The 23,432-nt window shown below is 38.3% G+C and overlaps 1 protein-coding gene across 1 annotated transcript in view; it reads left to right on the top strand.

Annotated features, from left to right (window-relative positions):
• The first annotated feature begins 237 nt into the window (after positions 1–237).
• Positions 238–23,432, top strand: part of LOC101541249 (cytochrome P450 2C19-like) — a 39,402-nt gene continuing 16,207 nt past the window's right edge. The window contains exons 1-7 of the mRNA XM_004607346.2: positions 238–458; positions 6,584–6,746; positions 6,903–7,052; positions 15,057–15,217; positions 17,570–17,746; positions 18,876–19,017; positions 22,025–22,212. Of these exons, the coding sequence (XP_004607403.2) occupies positions 291–458; positions 6,584–6,746; positions 6,903–7,052; positions 15,057–15,217; positions 17,570–17,746; positions 18,876–19,017; positions 22,025–22,212 (1,149 nt within the window). The 5' untranslated portion in view covers positions 238–290. The remainder of the gene's footprint in view (positions 459–6,583; positions 6,747–6,902; positions 7,053–15,056; positions 15,218–17,569; positions 17,747–18,875; positions 19,018–22,024; positions 22,213–23,432) is intronic.

Below are 23,432 nucleotides of genomic sequence, written 5' to 3'. Positions count from 1 at the left end.
CCATGTTTATAAATCATGGCTGCATATCGGAATCACTTTATTAAGAGTTTTATAACCTGTTCCTCCAGGCAGTCCAAGAGACACAAACTCTAGTGAACTCATTGATTGGCTTGAAGAAAATCTGGACAAAAGTGCATTTTCATTTAATCAGTATTAGTAGATCAGAGTCCACACAGGAGAGTATAAAGTGGATGTAACAAATTGTTTCTTTCATAGCTTCGGAGGCACAAGCTGATTTATTAGGGAGTGTTCAGTTTGAGGTTCACGGTTATCTAAGTAGTAAAGCTTCAATGGATCTGCTTGTGTTCCTGGTGCTCTGTATCTCCTGTTGCCTCCTCCTTTCATTCTGGAAACAGAGCTCTCAGAAAAGACATCTCCCTCCTGGCCCTACTCCTCTCCCAATTATTGGAAATATCTTACAGATAGATGTTAAGAATGTCAGCAAATCCCTGAACAATGTAAGTATGTTTTATGATCCTCCAGTGACTTGTTATGCGTAAATAAATTAGCTTCAAATTTGAAAATGATGTCTAGTCTTGGCACACTATTAAAATCAATCAATGCAAATAAAATTATTCCCTGAAATGATTCACATTTCTTTTGCCATTTTCAATGTATCATCACAAATAGTAGAATGAAATGATGTATTTGTCGGTAAAGAAAAATTTAGAGTTTTGTATGATGGAATCAATATACTACTATGGCAAAAATTTTGTTTCAGTCATTTGCTATGATTTTTGGTTCAGGATAAATGGAAGGAAGAGTTTTGTGATTATAGATTTTATGCCATATTCCTCTACTATAGAAAGTGTGTTTTTCTAAGAGTAACAGTGAACATTGATGTACTCTGAAGTGACAAAGTGGTCCTGATTTCAATAAATTGGTCTAGGAAGAGCTTGACTGACTGAAAGAAAGAAGTAATCAGCAGGACCCAATGTTGGTAACCAAATTCATATGAATGCTAACAAGAACTTCTGTCTGTATATTATGAAGACTCAGACTGGAAAAATTGTGTTTCCATGAAGTGCTGCATGTGCTAAATTACCTCTGTGATACCACTATTCTTTATATTTGGAGGGTTGCAACTTATCAGCCTGGGCATTAGAACATTTCAACCTTCTCATACCTGCAGGCCAGCACCCACCCAGGGACTGGTAGTTGAAGCACAATGCATTAGAGCACCTGAATCTATTTATTTATTTACTTATTAAATGTACTTTTTATTTAGTAGCATTGGCTAAAGGAGTGGAGATCTTATATCTAGGACTACATTGTTTTTTAAAATTTTTTATTTTATAAAGTGGTTCGCATATTTGATTATATTTAATATTAGCACATCAATCCCACTACGGTTATACCTTCCCAACACCATATTTTAGATGTTTCCTTCCTGAACTTCCATTTATCCACCCCTGCCCCAAGAGCAGAAACAAAATAATTTGTTTTCTATTGTTTGTTATGAAAAACCACTGAAAATGCTCCAAAAAAGTTTTCTTCCATTTATCCACCTCTACCCCAAGAGCAGAAACAAAATAATTTGTTTTGTATTGTTTGTTATGGAAAACCACTGAAAATGCTCCAAAAAAGTTTTCTTAGAGAAAAGAATGTGAAAATTGTTATACTTCACCTAGGGCCCATTAAGCCCTTCTATAAGAAATCAGACATGTTGCTGAAAGTCGAGCCTTGTGTGAAAATATATATATATTATATTTTAAATATTCTTTTAAGACTGGTTGCCTCCTACTTAATCCCCATCAATCAAATGTGGTCAGTACCCTTGGAGTATGAGTGGTGTGAGGTATGAGTTGCCATGAGGCCACCAGTGCAACTGTGTGGTCTACAGATACATTCATTTCTCGATGAGGCTCACCCCAGCATGTGGAGACCAGCCCTGAGCATGGCAGCGGTTGAGAGCTAGAGGTTTTCAGCTGACAGGGCTGGGTTCCTTGGGGTCGGGAGGGGTCTCACCGCTCTCCGCAGAGCACCCTGAATTAAGTGGAGTCCGGGGCCATGGTTATGGTGTGTGTCGTGTTATGCTCCATTCTGGAGAGAAGCACATGAGACTGTGGATCGTGGCCGATGATGAAATTATCTGGCGCCAGCCAGAGTTGGTTTATGGGCTGAATGCTGAGTTGCCAGGAAGCAGCGGGATACAGGCAGAGGATCCCTATTTCAGATTCTGTTGAATCCAGAGTTTTCAGTCACAAAATCCTGCATACCTGGGTTCAGGACTATATTGATAAGACACCATACCTGTCAACAAAATATCAATATCCCCAGACTGTCAGGAGAGTCTCTAAGGGTTTGATTGCATTGGACGTTGTCTCTCTTCTCTCTTCTTGCTTCTTGCTTCATTATATAACGTGTGTGAATGAGAACTTTTGGCATATATCTTTCTCCTGAGTTTCTTCTTAGCATCACCTACACTAGTTTTATTCATGTTGTAGAAAAATGTAGGATTTCTTTTTCTTTTTCCCGTCTTGTAGCTGAGTGATATTGCATTGTCTATAAATAACAAGTGTTTTTTATATATGTATATACATATATATATCTTCTCATTTGCATTTTATGCCCGTAATACCCAAGAAAGAAATTGTTGGATGATGGAGCTCTATTTTTATTATAGTTGAGGTAACAGAGTTATTATAATTATGTTAACATTTATGAATATGATATACAAAGTTACTGCATTTCTACCATCTCTGAAGTGACAAATACTGCTATCATTCTGTTATTGAATGCCTAAATTGTATTTTTTGTTTGTTTTTGCCACACCCAGCAGTAATCAGGGTTACTACTGGTTCTGCTCAGGGATCACTCTTGATGGGACTCAGGGGACCACATGGGATGCCAAGAATTGAATTTAGGTTTTCCACATGCTTGACAAACACACCACTATCTGTACTATTACTCCAGCCCCCTGAATTGTATTTTGGTGTGTGTGTGTGTGTGTGTGTGTGTGTGTGTGTAGGAGAGTTGCCTATTCCCATTTTAAAAATAGGAAAAATAAAGATGAACACACCTACTAGAGATCTACATTTTGAAAGTAGTATGCTTACAACAGTTTTCCCTGATAGCTAAAAACCAGGTTATATATCTTTGTTGAAGTTCCAATTAATAATTTACTCACCGTATTAAGAAATGTGAGGAAGTCAAACAGGGGAATACTATGTTGCTTAAGATGGTTGATGTGGGCTAAATCCATGATCCCAGAGACTCAGAAACAAATCTCGGAACCCAGTGGCTTTTGGCAAAAATGCATCCAGATTTTGCATTAGGTTACCAGCCCCCCGGTCCACCCCAGTTGGGCAATGGTGCCATCTGTCTGCCGGCTCCCCCTGGTGGCTCAATGGCTACTGTTTTCCAGAGGACAATGGTCAACCAGGTAAGGGTGTGATATCATATGCTATTCATAATCAGCAATAGAATACAATTTGTCTGTATGAGCAAGACTTAAACCTGAAAGCTTTGTAACTGCTCTATGGTTTTTCGTCCCTGTCACTGTCATCCTGTTGCTCATCGATTTGCTCGAGCGGGCACCAGTAACATCTCCATTGTGAGACTTGTTATTGGTTTTGGCATATTGAATACGTCACGGGTAGCTTGCCAGGCTCTGCCATGTGGAAATTTATTAGAAAAGTACTAATAATATAAAAAAGTTGTTACTAAGCAGCACCTTGGTCCTATACTATAATGATGCTCAAAGAGTTGAATGCCAGGACCCAAAGATGACAATATTGATTGGGTCCTGAAGTTCTGGAAACCACCAGGACCAAATATGGTGGTGCTTTTGGGACTTTAGGGTAGCACCCTATAAATCTCAGTAGTTGGAAACCTGTGATGTCAGGGATTGAATCAATTTCATATGTGCAAAAAATATGCCCTAACTACTGTCGTAAGAGTTGACCCTTATTGGGGCCAGAGCAATAGCACAGTGGGTAGGGCATTTGCCTTGCACGCGGCCGACCTGGGTTCAATCCTCGGCATCCCATATGGTCCCCCAAGCACCGCCAGGAGTAATTCCTGACTGCAAAGTCAGGAGTAATCCCTGAGCATCGCTGGGTGTGACCCAAAAAGAAAAAAAAAAGAGTTGACCCTTATTTTGCTATTTATCATAGTATTTCAAAATCCTGACATTGTGTGCAATCTAAATTTTATGGAAAGAAAGTTAAGAAATAGATTTATGAATTTCAATTCGAAAAAGATAGTTGATTTAAACAAGTGTCAGGATTTGTACTCTGTGGGAGAATATTTACCCTAAATACATGAGGTCCTAGGTTTGACCCCATGCTTCAAAAAAAAACAAACAGAAAATAGCTGAGTTGGATTATTTTTAAACTTTAACCACTCTATTCCTTAAATTAGTGATGTGCTCGGTTTTTTTCTCATACTTTGTCCTATTGAAGTTCTCTTCCACTGAGTCTTTACTTCACTGAGCAAGGGTCCAAGAGTTTGACCGAGTTGCTTTGAAGTCTTAATCAGGGAATTTAGAAAGCTCTTACTTGCTAGCGCACTTCCCAGATTTTTGTCTCTGACCATCTGGCAGGTGAGTCTCTCAATTTTTTCATTATGTCTTGTGCTATATAAAGCTTGCAAGAAAGTCCTGTGTTCAAGAAGTCCTCAGTAGTAATTGGGAATTCATCACAATAAATTCCAGACAGTGATTCTGTAATTTTGTGGACTTGGATGACTGATAATGTCATAAATTTCTTGCAGCTGCTATTGAGACCTGGACTGAGACCCAGGCTAGTGCCTGGTAATTGAGTAGCAATGAAATTCAATGGGCCTGAGAAGTTGTTGAGGATTTGTGGTCTTGAGTGTGCAGTAGCAGCTGTAATACTCAGCAGACCCACATCTACTAATGGATCTGAATTTTCCAGAACCTGGCAGCAACTGTAGTAGCAAGGTCATTAGTAGAATCTTGTGATCAAGATTGCAAAAGTTTGTCAAGACTCATTGTACCACATTTTTGTGGAAGTTGCCTCTACCAAATTGATGGGTTCCCAGCATCTGTTCAGAAAATCAGTCAGTGAATCCTGGGATGGGTCCAAGAGTTTGACGTAGTAAATGCCTGTAAACGCTGCCTGTCATGTTTGAATGAATAAGCCTGTGAGCTAGCCTGGGTTTGAGATGGCCAGTAACATGGTACTCCTTTTTTCCTTTTTAATTGAATCATTGTGAAATACATTGTTACAAAGATTTCACAATCAGGTTGTAGTCATATAAAGTTCTAAAAACTATCCCTCCACCAGTGTATATTTTCCAGCACCCATGTCCCCAGTATCCCTCCCGCCGGCATCACCCCCAGCCCGCCTCTATGGCTGACACATTTTTTCTTTTTCTCTCTACATTTGGGCATTATGGTTTTCAATACAGATACTGAGAGGCCATCATGTTTGGTCCTTTACCCACTTTCAGCACACATCTCCTATCCATAGTGAACCCTTCTAACAGCCATTGTTATAGTGGTCCCTTCTTTTTCACAACTGTCCTCTTCCCCAGCCCTTGAGGCCGACTTCCATTCGTGGACCAATCCTACTGGCTATTTTCTCTACTATTCTTTGCTGGATACTCCTGTACCTCAAGTTTGAAAAAGTCTGAATGATGACAAGCGTGCACAGTCACAAGAAACTGTGTTGGCTCCATATCAAGTTCAAGCTTGCTGAAGTATGACATGGATACAAATCTCCCAGAACCCCTTAGAAGCAAAGACTAAGAGTTGAAACTTAGGGATTTACAGGGGATGTTGTGCTGAAATTTGCAATAGACCTAGTGAGTATAGAGGGGATTTGCGGTCAAGATTGTGAGTGCCCAGATGTTCCAGAGCTCCAAGACAAAGAGGCCTAAGTGACTACCAGAAATTCAATATCTAATGTTGACAGCCCCTCATCTGTTCTGCTGTAGTCAAACAGGCCTCTGTGTGGCTTAAGAATTTGTGGAGGAGTGGCCTTAGGAGAAAGCTATGCTTCAGTCACACAGTACAAGCCCCAAAGGAGCTGAATGGAACACAGCAGACTATGGGAGATGCTTTGCTAGCTGGCTGGGCTCTGGAAGTGCCACAGAGTGCTTTCTGGCTATAGGCATGTTCCTAGCAGTCAGATGTGGACTAGAGTGGACTAGACATGTTTGGTTAGGCTTAGGCAATTCAGATATCTCAGTTCCCAGTCAGCTCAACTACTATAATGGGATGTTAGAGCACTCCTTGGGATCTGTTTCTAAGAAGATAAATATCTTAGTTGTTTCCTCATTTTGGGGCAAATAAACCTTATTAAATGAGGCAAATAAAGCTTTTGCAGATTTATTTGATAGTTAATTTATGCAATTAATTAACAGTAACAACAAGTCTCACAATGGAGATGTTACTGGTTCCTGCTAAAGAGAATTGATGGACAATGGGATGACAGTGCTACAGTGCTATTAATTATAACCCGTGTACTGTTTCTTGGGCCATTGTTTGACATATCCTAGGTCATCCATAATTGGCAGCTACTACAGTAACTCATGTTTATGTTTTAAATTCAGAAAATTTATTCAGATTATATCAGAGTGTCTTCTTTGACAATCATATGCATCTTCTTTCCAGCTTTCAAAAATCTATGGTCCTGTGTTCACTGTGTATTTGGGAATGAAACCCACTGTGGTTCTGCATGGATATGAAACAGTGAAGGAGGCCCTGATTGATTTTGGAGAAGAATTTTCTGCAAGAGGCAGTTTCCCAATGGCAGAAAGAGCTACTAATGGAAATGGTAGGTGTGAATGCATTCATGTGTAGCATTACTAATTTGGAAGATGATAGAAGTCATATATCAAAAGTGTGTGTCCATTAAAGTAGCTGCCACCTCTTGATTTCATCCTTTTTTGCTTAGGACTTCACTTATACTTTGTATTTCTTCTTCTGGTAGGAATTGTTTCTAGCAATGGAAAGAAATGGAAGGATGTAAGGCGTTTCTCTCTCATGACCCTGAGGAATTTTGGAATGGGAAAGAGAAGCATCGAGAATCGTGTACAAGAAGAAGCCTGCTGCCTGGTGGAGGAGTTAAGAAAAACCAATGGTATAGATACAATGCCCAACTGTTACCCTCTCTAATGACATTCTTGGAAACATTTCAGAGAGAGCCAATTTTCATTCAGGTAGTAGCTGCCAGCTGTTATGTAGTGTAGGGAGGATTTGAGGCATAAAACCAAGAGCTTTTGTGTGTCTGTTTGCTGTGTTTGTGTACACCTCATGTGTGTGCGTTTAGTGTGAATATAAAAGATTGTTTCATCTGTTTTTCTCTTAAGTCTGATAGTTTGTTTTAAATAAGAAACCATGAAGAATAGGTGGTCTACCTAACACATGTATATTTTGACATTTTTCTTTAATATTTGAAACTTCTTTGAGTACATGATTCATTATTGATTTGTCAGAGAGTCTTTTTCTTCATGATCTGGTACTGTTAATTTTACATATCTAGGACTTCATTTCTTCCATGTTAGTTTACTTTGTATGTTAATATTTCCATTCTTATCATTAGTAAATAATAATATTATTAGTATTACTGTGTGTTATAGGTATTAATTTTAATTGAGTAATTTCTCTCTTTATTCTATTTTATTTTATTATTAAATTTTTTTTTAATTGTATCACGATGTGGAAAGTTACAAAGCTTTCAGGCTTAAGTCTCCAGTATACAATGCTCGAACACCCATCCCTTCACCAGAGCACATATTCCACCACCAAGAATCACAGTATATGTCCCCCCTACCCCCATTCCCTCCGTCTGTGTAGCTGATAAATTTCACTTTACTTTATCTTTACTTTGATTACATTCAATATTTCAACAAAAATCTCATTATTATTGTTTGGAGTTTGCCCCCCCCCCCCAAAGTCAGACCTGCTCTAAAGGAAGCATTTGATAATTTGTTTTCTATTGCTGAGAATGAAGAGACATGAGATCTTGCGGCCGCGCGGTTTTGGATTTCTGTATTTTAGTATTTTAGTAACTAAGTTCAGAGAAATTTCTGCCAGAAATTGCATCATTGCAAGCTTGTACCTCTCTGCTACTTTATATTCCACATACAAGTGCAATCTTTCTATGTCTGTCTCTTTCTTTCTGACTCATTTCACTCAACATGATACTTTCAATGTTGATCCACTTATATGCAAATTTCATGACTTCATCTTTTCTAACAGCTGCAGGGTATTCCATTGTGTAGATGTACCAAAGTTTCTTTAACCAGTCATCCGTTTTTGGGCACTCCGTTTTTTTTTTCCAGATTTTGGCTATTGTAAACAGTGCTGCAATGAACATAGAAATGAAGATGTCATTTCTACTATACCTTTTTGCCTCTCCACGATATATTCCCAGGAATGATATTACTGGGTTAAACAGAAGCTCAATTTCTAATATTTTGAGAATCATCCATTGTTTTCCAAAAAAAAAAAAGGACTGAACTAGCTGGCATTCCCATCAGCAGTGAAGAAGAGTCCCTTTCTCCCCACATCCACGCCAACACCGGTTGCTTTTGTTTTTTTGGATGTGTGCCAGTCTCTGTGGTGTGAGATGATATCTCATTGTTGTTTTGATTTGCATCTCCCTGATGATTTGTGATGCCGAGCATTTTCTCATGTGCCTCTCAGCCATTCAGATTTATTCTTTGGGAAAGTTTCTGTTCATTTCATCACCCCATTTTTTTGATCGGGTTGGCAGTTTTCTTCTTGTGGAGTTCAACAAGTGCATTGTATATCCTTGATATCAACCCTCTATCAGATGGGTACTGGGTAAATATCCTTTCCCATTTTGTAGACTGTCTTTGTATTTTGGTCACTGTTTCTTTTGAGGTGCATAAGCTTCTCAGTTTAAGATAGTCCCATTTATTTATCTCTGTTTTTACTTGTTTGGCCAGTGGCGTGTCATCTTTAAAGATACCATTGGCTTCAATGTCGTGAAGGGTTTTGCCGGCCTTGTCTTCAATGTACCTTAGGGATTCTGGTCTGATATTGAGGTTTTTAATCCATTTTGATCTGACTTTTGTACATGGTGATAGGTGGAGATCTAAGCCCATTTTTTGCATGTGGTTGTCCAGTTTTGCCAGCACCATTTGTTAAAGAGGCTTTCCTTGCTCCACTTCACATTTCTTGCTCCCTTATCAAAGATTAGATGATCATATACTTGGGGGTGTGTGTCAGAATATTCCACCCTCTTCCATTGGTCTGCGGGTCTGCCTTTGTTCCAGTATCATGCTGTTTTAATTATTACCGCTTTTAGTAGCGTTTGAAGTTGGGGAGGTTGATTCCTCCTATTTTCTTTTTTCCAAGAATTGCTTTAGCTATTCGTGGGGCATTATTGTTCTATATGAATTTCAGGAGTGCTCGCTCCATTTCTTTGAAGAATGTCAAGGGTATCCTTATAGGGATCGCATTGAATTTGTACAATGCTTTGGGGAGTACTGCCATTTTGACTATATTAATTCTTCCAATCTATGAGCAGGAGATATCTTTCATTTCCTCGTGTCCTCTTTTATTTCCTGAAGTAGCGTTTTGTAGTTTTCTTCATATAAGTCCTTTACCTCTTTAGTTAAGCTGATTCTGAGGTACTTGATCTTTTGAGGCACAGTTGTGAATGGGATTGATTTTATCATATCGCTTTCTTCTCTCTCATTATTTGCATATAAAAAGCCATGGACTTTTGGGGATTGATTTTATAGCCTGAAACTTTACTATACGAGTCTATTGTTTCTAGGAGTTTCTTGGTAGAGGTTTTAGGGTTCTCTAAATATAGTATCATATCATTTGCGAATAGTGAGAGCTTGATTTCTTCCTTTCCTTTCTGAATGCCCTTAATATCTTTTTCTTGCCTAATCGCTATTGCAAGTACTTCTAGTACTATATTGAACAGAAGTGGAGACAATGGACATCCTTGTCTCATCCCTGTTCTTAGAGGGAAGTCTCTTAGTTTTCCCCATTGAGGATGATGCTTGCCGTAGGCTTGTGATAAATGGCTTTGACTATATCGAGGAAATTCCCGTCTATACCCATTTTGACGAGAGTTTTCATCATAAACAGGTGCTGGATCTTGTCAAATGCTTTCTCTGCATCTGTTGACATGATTATATTATTTTATCTTTTCTTTTGTTGATGTGATGGATTATGTTGATTGATTTCCAAATGTTAAAGCATCCTTGCATCCCCAGGATGAATCTCACTTGGTCGTGTTGTATGATCTTTTTCATGAGTTGTTGAATTTTATTTGCTAATATTTTGTTGAGAATCTTCACATAAGTGTTCATCAGGGATATTGGCCTGTAGTTTTCTATTTTTGTGGTGTCTTTGTTTGCTTTCAGTATTAGGGAGATATGAGCCTCCTAGAAACTGTTTGGGAGGGTTTCTGTTTCTTCAATTTCCTGGAAAAGCTTGAGAAGAACTGGAAACAAGTCCTCTTTAAATGTTTGGAAGAATTCTCTAGTGAATCCATCTGGACCTGGGCTTTTGTTTTGGGGAATACTTTTGATTACAGTTTCAAGTTCCATGGTATTAATAGGACTATTTAGGTGCTCCAGGTCTTCTTGGTTCAGCCTTGGGAGATTATAGGAATCTAGGAATTTATCCATTTCTTCTAGGTTCTCTTGTTTCGTGGCACACAGATTTTCAAAGTAGTATCTCATGATCTTTTGAATTTCTTTGGTTTCTGTTGTGATGTCCCCCTTTTCATTTCTGATTCAGTTTATAAGGGTTCTCTCTGTCTTTCTTTCTTTGTGAGTCTTGCTAGTTGTTTATCAGTCTTGTTTATTTTCTCAAAGAACCAGCTCTTGGTTTCATTGATCTTTCAGATTGTCTTTTGGGTTTCCATGTCTTTGATTTCTGCTCTAAGTTTTATTATCTCTTTCCTTCTGTCTGGTTTGGGCTCCTCTTTTTGGTCCTTTTCTAAGCTCTTGAGCTGTGAAGTCAAGTTATTTATGTGGGCCCTTTCTTCCCTCTTGAGAAATGCTTGCAGAGCTATAAATTTTCCCCTTAACATGTCTTTAGCTGCATCCCACAGGTTCTGGTAGCTCGTGTCTTCATTCTCATTTGTTTTTAGGTACCTTTTGATTTCTTTCTTGATTTTATTCCTGACCCACTTATTGTTCAACATTGAGTTGTTTAATTTCCAGGTGTTTGATTTGATTTTCTCATCTGCACATGATTAACTTCTATCTTCAGTGCATCATGGTCTGAAAAGATAGCTGGTGCAATGTCTATCTTGCTGATTCTGTTGAGGTATGTTGTGTGGTCCAGCGCATGCTCTATTCTGGAAAATGTTCCATGTGCACTGGAGAAGAATGTGTAATCCTTTTTTTGGGGGGGATATGAAGCCCTGTATAGATCTATTAGCCCTCTCTCTTCTATTTCTTCCTTCAAAGCCAGTATTTTTTTTTGTGAGTTTTAATCTTCTTAATCTATCCAAAAGTGATAAGGTGGTGTTGAAGTCTCCAACTACTAATGTGTTGCTCGCGATATCCTTCTTAAGGTTTGTTAGCAGTTGTTGTAGGTATTTAGCTGGTCCCTCATTGGGTTTAGGAGTGTGGTTTCTTATTGCTGTACATATCCCTTGATTAATAAAAAGTGGCCTTCACTATCCCTTCTAATCTTTTTCAACCTGCAGTCTATGTTGTCCAATACTAGTAAGGCCACCCCAGCTTTTATTTATTTATTTTGTTTTTTTGGGTCACACCCGGCGATGCACAGGGGTTACTCCTGGCTCATGCACTCAGGAATTTCTCCTGGTGGTGCTCGGGGACCATATGGGGTGCTGGGAATCGAACCCGGGTTGGCCGCGTGCAAGGCAGATGCACTACCCACTGTGCTAGCTCTACAGCCCCCACCCCAGCTTTTTTGAGGGAGTTGTTTGCTTGCAGGATTGTTTTCCATCCTTTGACTTTGAGTCTGTGCTTGTCCTGGCTATTCAGATGTGTTTCTTGCAGGCAGCAGAATGTTGTGTTCAGTCTCTGAATCCATTTGGCCACTCTGTGTCTCTTAATTGGTGAATTAAGACCATTGACATTGAGAGAGATTATTGTTATTGGGTTTTGTGCCATCTTTGTGTAAGGGTTTGTTGTGCTTGTAGGGGTTTTTCTTGTCTTACAGTAGCCCCTTTAGTCCTTCTTTTAGGTTTGGCTTTGAGTCTGTGAAGATACTGACTTGTTTATTTGCAAAATAGTGTATTGTTCCTTCGAGTTTGAATGAGAGTTTGGCTGGATGAAGTATTCTTGGTGTGTTAAGGTCTAGCAGATTTCTATTGGGGGGAGGCTGGAGGAACGAGACCAAGACAACTCTTCTGCAAACACACAGGATTTATTCAAGCCAACATGTCAGTGACCCTGCAGCGCGCACGAAAACCGGCACAGCTGAGGGCCTCGAACTCAAAAATCAAACCGTTTTTGTATCCTTTTGGGGGAGAAAAGGCAATCACGCATACTGGATCAAAGGGAATCACACATATTGGATCAAAGGGAATTACACCTATTGGATCAAAGGGAATCACACCTATTGGATCAAAGGGAATCGCACATAGGTCACTTAATTTGCTTATCTCAACATTTGTCAACGGTTAACTATTCCCTTGCAAATGTTTGCTTACAGTTCCTAGAGCAGTTTGTTGGCCCACTTGGTGACCATTTACTGCCCAGCGGTAGGTCGAGAAAACATCTTTCAAAGCAGCCAAGCAGTTACAAAGGCAAATTTAACCCTTAACCTGCCCTCCTCTTCAGGTGAAGCATTCATTTAATTGATTTTTTCCCCCACTATATCCCACCACTGCCTTTGGTCTTGGAGGGTTTCCTCTGATAGGTCTACTGTGAATCTAAGGGATGCTCCTTTGAATGTGATTTCCTTCTTCGACCTTGCTGCTTGCAGTATTGTGTCTCTATCCACAATGTCCATCATTCTAACTGTGATACGTCTTGGAGTTTTTCTGTTAGGGTCTCTTTTGGCTGGCACCCTTCAGAATCTGGATGTCTGCATTATCCACCTCTGGGAACTTTTCAGCAATGATATTTTTGACTGTGGCTTTTTCATTGGGGTTGGTTCCCTGTCTTTTTGGTACTCAGATGATTCTAATGTTGTTCCTCTTGTAAACATCCCCTAGGACTCTGATTCGCCCTAGAGCTATTTTGAGATCTCTCCCCATTGTTTGTTGTTGCCTGTAGGGTTCCTGAAGCTCGTCTTTAAGCTCAATGATTCTGTCTTTCGCTGTATCCATTCTATTGTTGATGGCACCCACTGAGTTTTTTTTAATTCATCTACTGAATCCTTTATTTGTGACATTTTATTTTGTAGCTTTTTTTATTTCTGCTCTCATTTATACCCATAATTTTTCGGCTGTCTGTTGTAGCATTTCTGTCAGGTCCTCCTTTAATTTAACGAATACCTTGTCAATCTTTCCATTGAGTTCATTGAACATCTTCAGTATTTCAACTTTGAATTCTTTATCGGAGAGCTCAAGTTTGTAGGAAATGTCTATTGAGGCTTCTGGACTCCTTTCAATGTCCTCTCCTTGTGGTGGGGATTTGCACTGTTTCTTCATGTTGATGTGGTGGAATGAAAGAGGGACCTTCAAGTTCACTATCACTGTTCCTTCTGGTTGTGAAAAAGGATTCTGAATGGGCTCCCTCTCGCATGTGAGTGAACCTAAACGAGCGCCCATCTACCCCTTTTCCACCCTCCAGCGCCGCTGTGCCCAGTTTGCTCCCTCCTACTGGGTACCCAAACATTGCGGTAGTGGGCGTGGGCTCCTTTGGAGCCAGCTATATTTTCTGAATACCAAGCAATTTGTTGTTACATCTCAGTCTTCATCACCTATGTCCCTGGTATCATCCTAGCTATCCCCAAAATAGTTTGCCAATAGGTTGCTAGTTTATGCCAATTTCTCAGAAGTACCAATGAATATAAGCAGCTGTTCAAGTCCAAGGTAAAGGAGCACATTATCAAAAAGCCTCACTTGAGGCCTCGTGTAAAGATTAGAGGAACATCAGAGAAGGACATGTACTAGAGGTGGTACAGAAGAAGGTGACCACCACAGACCAAGTAATTTCTCTTTTTATTTTCTCTAGCAGAGTCTGTCAATTTTGGTTAAGTTTTTCAAAAGAGCTCTACTTTTATTGCTGTGTCCCATTGTTATTCTTATCTATTTTATTTATTCCTTCTTTAACCTTTATACTATCCTTTTTTGCTTTAGGCATAATTTTCCTTTTCCTAGTTTCTTGAGAACTAAAGTTACATTGTTTATTTGTTATCTTTATTTCTTCTTTTTTGGAATATAGGAAGGGCCTCTCAAAATGGAGCTTGGAGGTGAGGCACTTGTAGTGATATGAAATCAAGTATATTGAATGGTTCAGAGTGAAGGCCTGAGGATATGGTGGTGTTCATATCATTGTGGCTAGGGACCATCAGGTCAACCAAGGAGGTGATTTGGGGCTTCAGAGATATATCTGATGATACTAGGGCATTGGAGATGTACAGTGCCAGAAATTGGACCTATTGGACTAGGTCCAATGCATGTGTACCATTTCTCTTGCCCCATCTTTCTTTTATTATTAATGTAGCTTTTTTATCACTTATAAATTTTACTCTTAGAATTGCTTTTGCTGGCACATATGCTGCCTGAGCCCATGTGTTGCTTGCTACTATGTGGCCAAGCACATGTGTCACCCGCATCTCCCCTCTTGAGATGTGTACTTTCATGCATTCATGTCTAGTGCTAGGATGTATGTAAGGGCTCTCTCCACCCTTGGATAAGCCCGCATTCTCTCTTGAGTGCATTACTCTTACTATTCTCTCTTCCACTTATCCCTTCCTCCTTCCCTCAAAAAGCCTCTAAATGAAATCTGTTTACTTCAAAAAAACAAAGAATTGCTTTTGCTGTAAGCCATTAGTGATTTGTCTGTTTGATGCTTATCAAATATTTTATTGTTAAGGGAATTTATAAGTAAGATGTTGCTCTTAAGTTTCTAGTGATAATTTTTTTCTTGCTACAACAAGCATATGTCTGTATTTTCATTGATTAATTTGGTTAAAATTTTTTTTTATTATTCTTCTGTAGCGTCACCATGTGATCCTACTTTTATCCTGGGTTGTGCTCCCTGCAATGTGATCTGCTCCATTATATTTCAGCATCGTTTTGATTATAGAGATCCACATTTTCTAAGTCTAATGGAAAAACTTAACGAAAATTTCAGTATTCTGAGTTCTTCATGGTTGCAAGTGAGTGTAAATTCCTTTCCTTTTTTTTTTAGTTTTATTTACTCCTCATGCTTTATAATACTGTTTATGATGCATTGTTCATTTGTAGATGAAGTTCTTAAGTATGCATTGTTCCAACATATGAACACTGTTCCATGCAAAATTCCTTTCCTTTTTTTTTTTAGTTTTATTTACTCCTCATGCTTTATAATACTGTTTACGATGCATTGTTCATTTGTAGATGAAGTTCTTAAGTATGCATTGTTCCAACATATGAACACTGTTCCATGCATGACACTTTTGTCCACGCATACAATATTCCAGTACCATCCCTTCCACCAGAATGTCCTCTTCCCCTTGTCCCACCCCAAATGTCCTTGAGTAGCCCCCTATTCACCCTTACCTTTCATCCCTTGGTGGAATCAGTTCTATAGACCAACTTTCTGGTTCTGTTGCCTTTGATCCTTTGCTGTTCCCTTCTATATATCTATATAACCCATATGTGAAAAAAGAGAATTCTGTAGGATTGTGGGGGTTTTGTGTGTGTGTGAAGCAAGGTAGTTTTTATTGAAACTTATTTAGAAATATATGAAGGGAGAGAGAGAGGGAGTAGTACATGTTCAATAGAGAACATAGGCTTCTCCAGAGTGGAGATAAGAAAACAAAGAAGCATAGAGATAATCAAGATACATGTTCAAGGGAGAACATGAGATTGAAGAACAAGCTGAATGTTTTTCCTATTAATCATAATGTTTGCTGTTTTCTCCAAGTTCAAACATCTAGTGCACCAAACTATGAAGTAAATGTATGAATCACAATTTCTACTCAGTGCTTAGCTTCATAGAATGCTCTTTAAATATAGGAAGAAAAATTCTGTACAGAATAAGAAACAGAAATTCACGATAATTAAGCCTTTTAAGTGTTCTTTTTTCCTACAAAAGCCCAAAGTTCAGCTTTCACAAAATAATTTTGTATTTTCCTAAAAAATGTGCACACTGCTAAACATCCACACTTCCTTTATTCACAGATAACATAATATATTCAACACTTATCAACATCATTATATTAGTTGCTAGAAATAAATTAGGAAGAGAATATCTTATTTAAGAAAAGAGCATTTTAGGGTTCACACATGATGTCAAATAACACTGATTAAAGTGAGAATCTTTGATGATTTTCTTTATTTTTTTGCTTTTGAGTCAAGTCCAGTGATGCTCAGGGGCTACTCCTGATTCTGGACTTAGGAATTACTTCTGGCAGTGCTCTGAGGACCGTTTGGGATGGAGATCTAGCCCAGTCAGCCATATGCAAGGCAAATGCCCTATGTACTTACTATTGCTCCTGCCCTTTTTAATCATCTCTTTTTTATATCTTAATAATCAAGGCAATTATTTATTTATTTATTTGTTTGCTTTTTTGGGTCTACCCAGCGATGCTCAGAGGTTATTCCTGGCTCTGCCCTTAGAAATTACTCCTGGCTTGGGGGACCATATGGGATGCCAGGGATTGAACCTGGGTCAGTTGCGTGCAAGGCAAAAGCCTTACCTGCTGCACTATCACTCTGACGCCCTCCAGGCAATTATTTTCGAGTGATAAAGTAACTGGGTTTATGATTTCCCAGCCACAAACAAATATCAAGCATTACCCTGTAACTAGATAAGATGTTCTAACTTCTGTTTAAACCATGTGATATCACCCGAAAATTTAATTTAACTACTCTACTCATAGTTACTGTGTATAGAAAGTTGAAAGGTGCTGCATAGTATATTCAGGATTTTCCCACTTCTAAATTGTTGATTCTGTTTGAGGCTATGAGACCTAATTTAAAAAAAGCAGTATAAAACTATAGCTATATCAGGATGCTCATCCTACCTTCACCTCTATTACCCACACGATGGGAATCTTAGTGTTTATGTCATCCAGAATTTCAATACTGTAGGGAACTGAAGTAAACAATAAAATAATTAATGCAAGATGCTTCATATTATAAGCATGATGTATGAATATAGAAAATAATTGTGATCTTGATCTGCTTGTCAGAATTTTATCCTTCAAACACATCTATCAATGTATAAATTATTAATGAGTAAAACAAATTTTCCCTTTAAGACAAAGAACACTTTTAAAATTTTTGGCCAACGTTTGTCATGTGGTGTATGTCTTCATTAAACTTTTATTTTTCATTGGACTGAAGAGACTGCTCAGGGATTAAAGCACTTGCTTTGCACGTAGCTGGCCCTATTTGTTCCACATCTTTGACAGGAGTAATCCCTGAGCATAGATCCAGGAGTAAGCACTGACCAGCACCAGGGGAGTGCACCCCCATGAAATACTCATTTCAAAACTTTAATAAATCACTGTTTTCTCTTTTAGCTTTGTAATGCTTTCCCTATTCTCATTGACTATTTCCCTGGAAGTCATAACAAAGTATTCAAAAATGTTGATTTTGTTAAGAATTATATTTTTGAGAAAACAAAAGAACATCAAGCATCTCTGGACATTAGTAATCCTCGGGACTTTATTGACTGTTTCCTCATCAAAATGCAAGAGGTAAAATGTGACTGGTAGTTTAGTTATTTGGTTTATTAAGAATGTTGTATTTAAAACGAGTGCTATATTTAAGAGGGAGCATTCTGTGTAAGGCAACTAATGTTGACAATGTCTTTTGCTATTTCTTGCATAAGTTAATATAAACAAAATATTACAGAAGAAGTAAAATTAAATTGTTAAGATAAGTGGAATATATAAGTTCTTTAGGCACTTATAGTGGGGAGGTGTCGGGAGGAGAGAATTACACTTTAGGTAAAGTAGAATCAAAGGATTACAAATAAGTTACAAAATGCAAAATATCATTCCATAATTGAAGGTGGATTCTGATCGTGGCACACTTAATATTGAAGACTAAACCAAAACTTCTATTTTTCTGAGTTTTCTGTATGTCTGGTAATTGGAAATAAAAGTTAAAATGTTGTTGCTGTAAACAGTTGAGGGAGTTTCAAATAACCAAATTGTAAGAATGGAGGAATAGAGGTGAGGATTGGGTGTGAATTGGTGGATGGAAGAGAGAAACCACTACTGGTATAAAGTGGTATTAAATGATATAAATGCAAAATTGGAGATTGATATCTACAAGTACAAATTTTTGCTACTTGAATTGAAAAAGACAATTCTTCTAGCATGAATTTGTATTGCATCAGGTTAAAAATCAGTTGACTGAAAATGTAGTCATAGTTGCTTGCTTGTAGGAAGTTTTTTAATTGAGAATCATGAGTATCCCGACTTTCTCATTTTTTAATTTTCAGCTAGGATACCAGGATAGGCTTGGGAGATACCAGGCTGTACTCAGAGCTTACCCCTGGCCCTGCACTCAGGGGTCACTCCTGGTGGGACTCAGGGAACCAAATGCGGTGTTGGGGATGGAACCTGGATCAGCCTCTGCAAGGAAAACAACCTACCTATTGTACGCTTGCTTTGGCCCAGATTTGTCATTATAAAGTTTGTTTATCCTTTTCTGGGTCTCTTGACTTTCAATATAATTTTAGGATAACCTTTTCAACTTATGTTGATAAGCCTGCAAACTTTTGATATGTTGACTTAATTTTTTAACAGAATGAATTCTTTTGGATTTACTAGTTCTGGAAAAATTATATATCAAATAATCATATCAAATTATTCCTAGGAAAAGAACAATAATAACCTGGAGTTTACTTTTGAAAATCTGACTATCACAGCTGCTGATCTGTTTGCAGCTGGGACAGAGACAACAAGCACCACGCTGAGATACGCTCTTCTCCTCCTGCTGAAGCACCCTGAGGTCATGGGTATGAGCAATATAATAGATGGATGGAATGCAGAAATATCTTGCAAGGTTTAGATGTGCTTTCCATCTTGCTTCTTAGAAAGCATCAGTAAATAAATATCTGTATGATCAAATTAATGAAAGGATCATGATGGGAGGGTTGGAGCAAAAGCACAGTGGGTAGGGCGCTTGCCTTGCAGTAGACTGTCCCGGGTTCAATTCCTCCGCCACTTTCGGAGAGCCTGGCAAGCTTCCGAGAGTATGCCGCCCACATGGCAGAGCCTCACAAGCTACACGTGGCGTATTCAATATCACAAAAAAAATAACAAGTCCCACAGTGGAGATGTTATTGTAGCCCACTCAAGCAAATCGATGAACAACAGGACCACAGTTCTATATCATGATGGAAAATCTTTATATAATACAAGAAGATGAAATCTAGGAAAGGTGAAGATACTACTGACTACTGGCAATATACAAAGTAATAAATGATGATCTGGGTTTCAAGGGAGGTTTTTTGTGTCAGTCATAACCAGCATCAATTAATCGGGACAGCATACTAGATTTTTATGAAAAGTTCTCTTTGAATAGAAGGTAGTTTATTTACAGATCTAGAGATCTGTAAATAATATATACAATTCTAAAGTATATTGTTCTTAAGTCATAGTAATAAAGTGGGAAGTTTTCTTATCAAAACTAAGTAGGAATTTAGAAATCTAGTATTTTTTGGAGAAAATGTACTCATTAAGGAATATGTTTAAAAAAGTCAAATTCAGGACAAAAGATAGTACAGCAGTTAGGGAGCATGTCTAGTATGCACTAGACCTGGGTTTGCTGGGTTTCATTCCAGGAACCACATGGTGCCCTGAGCATCGTTGAGTGTAACTCTGAAAGCCCCGGAGCACCACCAGTTGTAGCACTAAATTTCCCCAGCACCACCTGGTGACTTTGGTGTCCATAGGATCCGAATAGTGTTGATGTACTTGGCCCTTGGCCTCCTGAATCCGATGTAGTGGAGGAAATGGAACCCAGTTAGGATCTCCTGACATCCTAACTGCTGTACTCTTTCCAGGCCTCACCACAACTCCTTTTATCAGGTAATGGTTTCCCTCATATGATGAGAGAGGGTTACTCCCCAGGGACAGTACATGGACCTACACTCAACCACACTCACAATGCAAAGGAAAGCATTATTTGCACAACTGATAAGAAAGATTATGTAAGAATCAATCTCCCAAGCTTAGAAACTTTGCTCTAAAATTGGAAATTAAGTTGTATATCAATCAAAAGAGATGCATTTTTAAACCTGTGTTATTTATAATTTATTTCCCTCTTATCCCTTTCTCATTTGAAAGTCATAAATCGCATCATAGGAAGTCATGGGATCAGAGAACTCTTGAAGGGGAATGAAAGTGTCAGTAAGTCAGACCTAGAAAAGAACACATCAAAATTAGGGTATAAATTGAGGGGAGATGGTAGGAACAACAGAGACGTGAGAAATCACCTCAGATTTTTCTCATGTTCACTGTATCACTGTATCACTGTCATCCCCGTTGTTCATCAATTTGCCTGAGCAGGTGCCAGTAATGTCTCCATCGTCCCAGCCCTGAGATTTTAGCAGCCTTTCCTTACTCGTCTTTCCAAACGATAGGAGGTTTCTTTCAGGGTCAGGGGAATGAGACCTATTATTGTTACTGTTTTTGGCATATCGAATATGCCACAGAGAACATGCTAGACACTGATGTGTGGGCGGGATACTCTTGGTAGCTTGCCTGGCTCTCCGAGAGGCATATATATTTATTTCCCTCTATGATAATGTGTTGAGGGTTACGCGGTCCAGGAACATTTTCAATCATGTGTGAGACTCGGCCCGAGCTTGTGGAAAGCAGCCTGGAGTGTGGTGGCAGTCGTGTAGTGGCGATACCTTATAGAAAATAAAAAAAAATTAAAAATTAATTGACAACAAACAAACAAAAAAGCAGCTGGAGGCTATGGGTTCAGTATTAGAAAGTGAAAAAAAATTGGGGGATTGCGTTGGACCACACTTGCTTGGTGCTCAGGGGACCATATGGGGTGCTTGGCATTAAATATGAGTCTACTGCATACAAGGCAAGTACTCTACTTGCTGTACTATTGCTTCAGCCCAGAAAGTAAAAAAAAAATTATCATAACATCTGAATTGTGTTTTTGATACACATTTAGCAACTTTGAGTTTTAGAGAAATAATTAAGTACTAAACTTTCAAGTTTTCTGATTTGCTCCATCAAAGACCACTTTTCGATACTTAGTAATTTTATCCTCTAATTTCTGTATTAGCAAGGAGCTCTCTATAAAAAATTTATTGTTGTGGGTTTGAAACTATATGTTCCTATTTGGAAATAATAATGAGATTGTATAAAATTATAATTTAATTTTGAGAGACATGGTTAGGTCCAAGTAAGTACTCAAAATGATTATGGTTATATTGCTGGGGTGCATTGTTTATGTAATCAGAATGACATTGAAATAAAGATTCTGATAGTACTTTTGGTGTAAACATATTAAAGATGTAGAACCTGGAAATAGGAGGTGAGGATGTAGGTGACCTCCAGACTAGCCAATCTGGTAGATAAGAGATATAAATAGTAAATACAAAAAAATGAAAACTCAACACCTACAGATAGTTACATTATAATTTAGTTTTCAACCATTTTTAATTTTGATTAAAACAATGCTTGATTTCTTTTTGTGTGATTGAAGACTTGAATTTTCTGATTGAATTTTCTGATGTAATTCTGTTCTATTTAAAAGCATTCCTGCATTTTCCTTTGTATTGTGTATTATAATAATAGATAGGTATAGACTATCTTTTTTGGCTTATAGGTAATGATATTTATCTGTATAATAGAATTATCTATGTCTAAGTGCATTTCGTGACGCAAAAATTATGTTGTGATAACTTCACAAGTCTATTTCATGCATCCTTGAAGTGGTATTCCAATGTGGCTTGAGTTTTTCTTTTTCTCTGAGTCATGATTTGTGTCTTACAGCTAAAGCCCAGGAAGAGATTGAGCGTGTGATTGGCAGACACCGGAGCCCCTGCATGCAGGACAGGAGCAACATGCCCTACATGGATGCCTTGGTGCACGAGGTTCAGAGATTCATTGACCTCCTCCCTCTCAACCTTCCCCATGCTGTGACCCGGGATATTAAATTCAGAAATTACATCATTCCTAAGGTAAGATTTATTTTTCTTATACTGACCTCTGCTTACCAATTTCCCTTTTCACATTATACATATCCAATTCTTTATGAACACAGAGAGATGTACAAAAATAAAAAAAAACATATCTGGTTTCTACCTATATGTCTTCCTTAGAATGATGACTATTCAAATCTTCTGCTAATTTTTATCTTTTTTTTAGGTAGTTTTTATTGAATGAAACTGCTTACAAAGATGTAAGGGGAGTGAAAGAGGGAAATGTGTTCAAGAGAGAACACAGGCCTCTCCAGAGTAGTAATAAACAAGCAAAGAAATGTAGAGACACTCAAAAGAGAAACGTATTCAGGAGAAAACACAGGCTTGAAGATCAAGTCTTGTACTCATTTTTAAATTGAGTTGTTTTTGAACGTTTTGTTGTTGTTATTTGTTCTGGATTTTTAGGTCACATGTGGCTCTGCTCAGGTTTATTCTTGATTGTGTGTGCAGGATGACTCCTGGAAAGACTTGGGGATCCATTATGAGGTGTGGGGGATCTAACTTCAAGGCAAAAGCCTCCCCAGCTGAGCTCTCTGGCCCCTGTTTGTTTTTTGTTGATGAGCTGTAAGCTTTTCATATGTTTTGAATAATTGTCCTTTGTCCTATATATGGTGTTCAGATATCTTCTCCCAGTCAGTAAGCTGCCTTTTTGTGTGTGTGTGGTTTCTTTGACTGTCCTAAGGATTTTAGTTTAATTTAGCTAATTTATTTTGAATTTTGTTTCTTATGTCATTGGATTTGAGTCCCAGATACATCTCTGATGTGATGTGCACTGTCTATCTGATGTTGGAGTGTGCATTGTCCATGCTTTCCACAACGTAATTTGTGGTTTTAAGTCTTACAGCCAAGTCTTTAATACATTTTGAGTTATTTTTTATACATGGCATAAATATTTAGTTTTATTTTTTATAAATAATTTTTGATCAGTAAAAAAGGGTTATTGAATTTTTTGTTGTTAGTTTTCTGAATTATTTTTTTTTTTTTTTTTTTTTACTTTTTGGGTCACACCTGGCGATGCACAGGGGTTACTCCTGGCTCTGCACTCAGGAATCACCCCTGGCGGTGCTCAGGGGACCATATGGGATGCTGGGATTCGAACCCGGGTCGGCCGCGTGCAAGGCAAACGCCCTACCCGCTGTGCTATCGCTCCAGCCCAGTTTTCTGAATTCTTTATAAATCTTGGGTATCAGCTCTTTGCC

The sequence above is a fragment of the Sorex araneus genome, chromosome 11 (assembly GCF_027595985.1).
Source record: "Sorex araneus isolate mSorAra2 chromosome 11, mSorAra2.pri, whole genome shotgun sequence".
NCBI lineage: Eukaryota > Metazoa > Chordata > Mammalia > Eulipotyphla > Soricidae > Sorex > Sorex araneus.
Note: the sequence above shows the minus strand (reverse complement) of the source record. Positions and strands in the feature narration are given on the sequence as shown.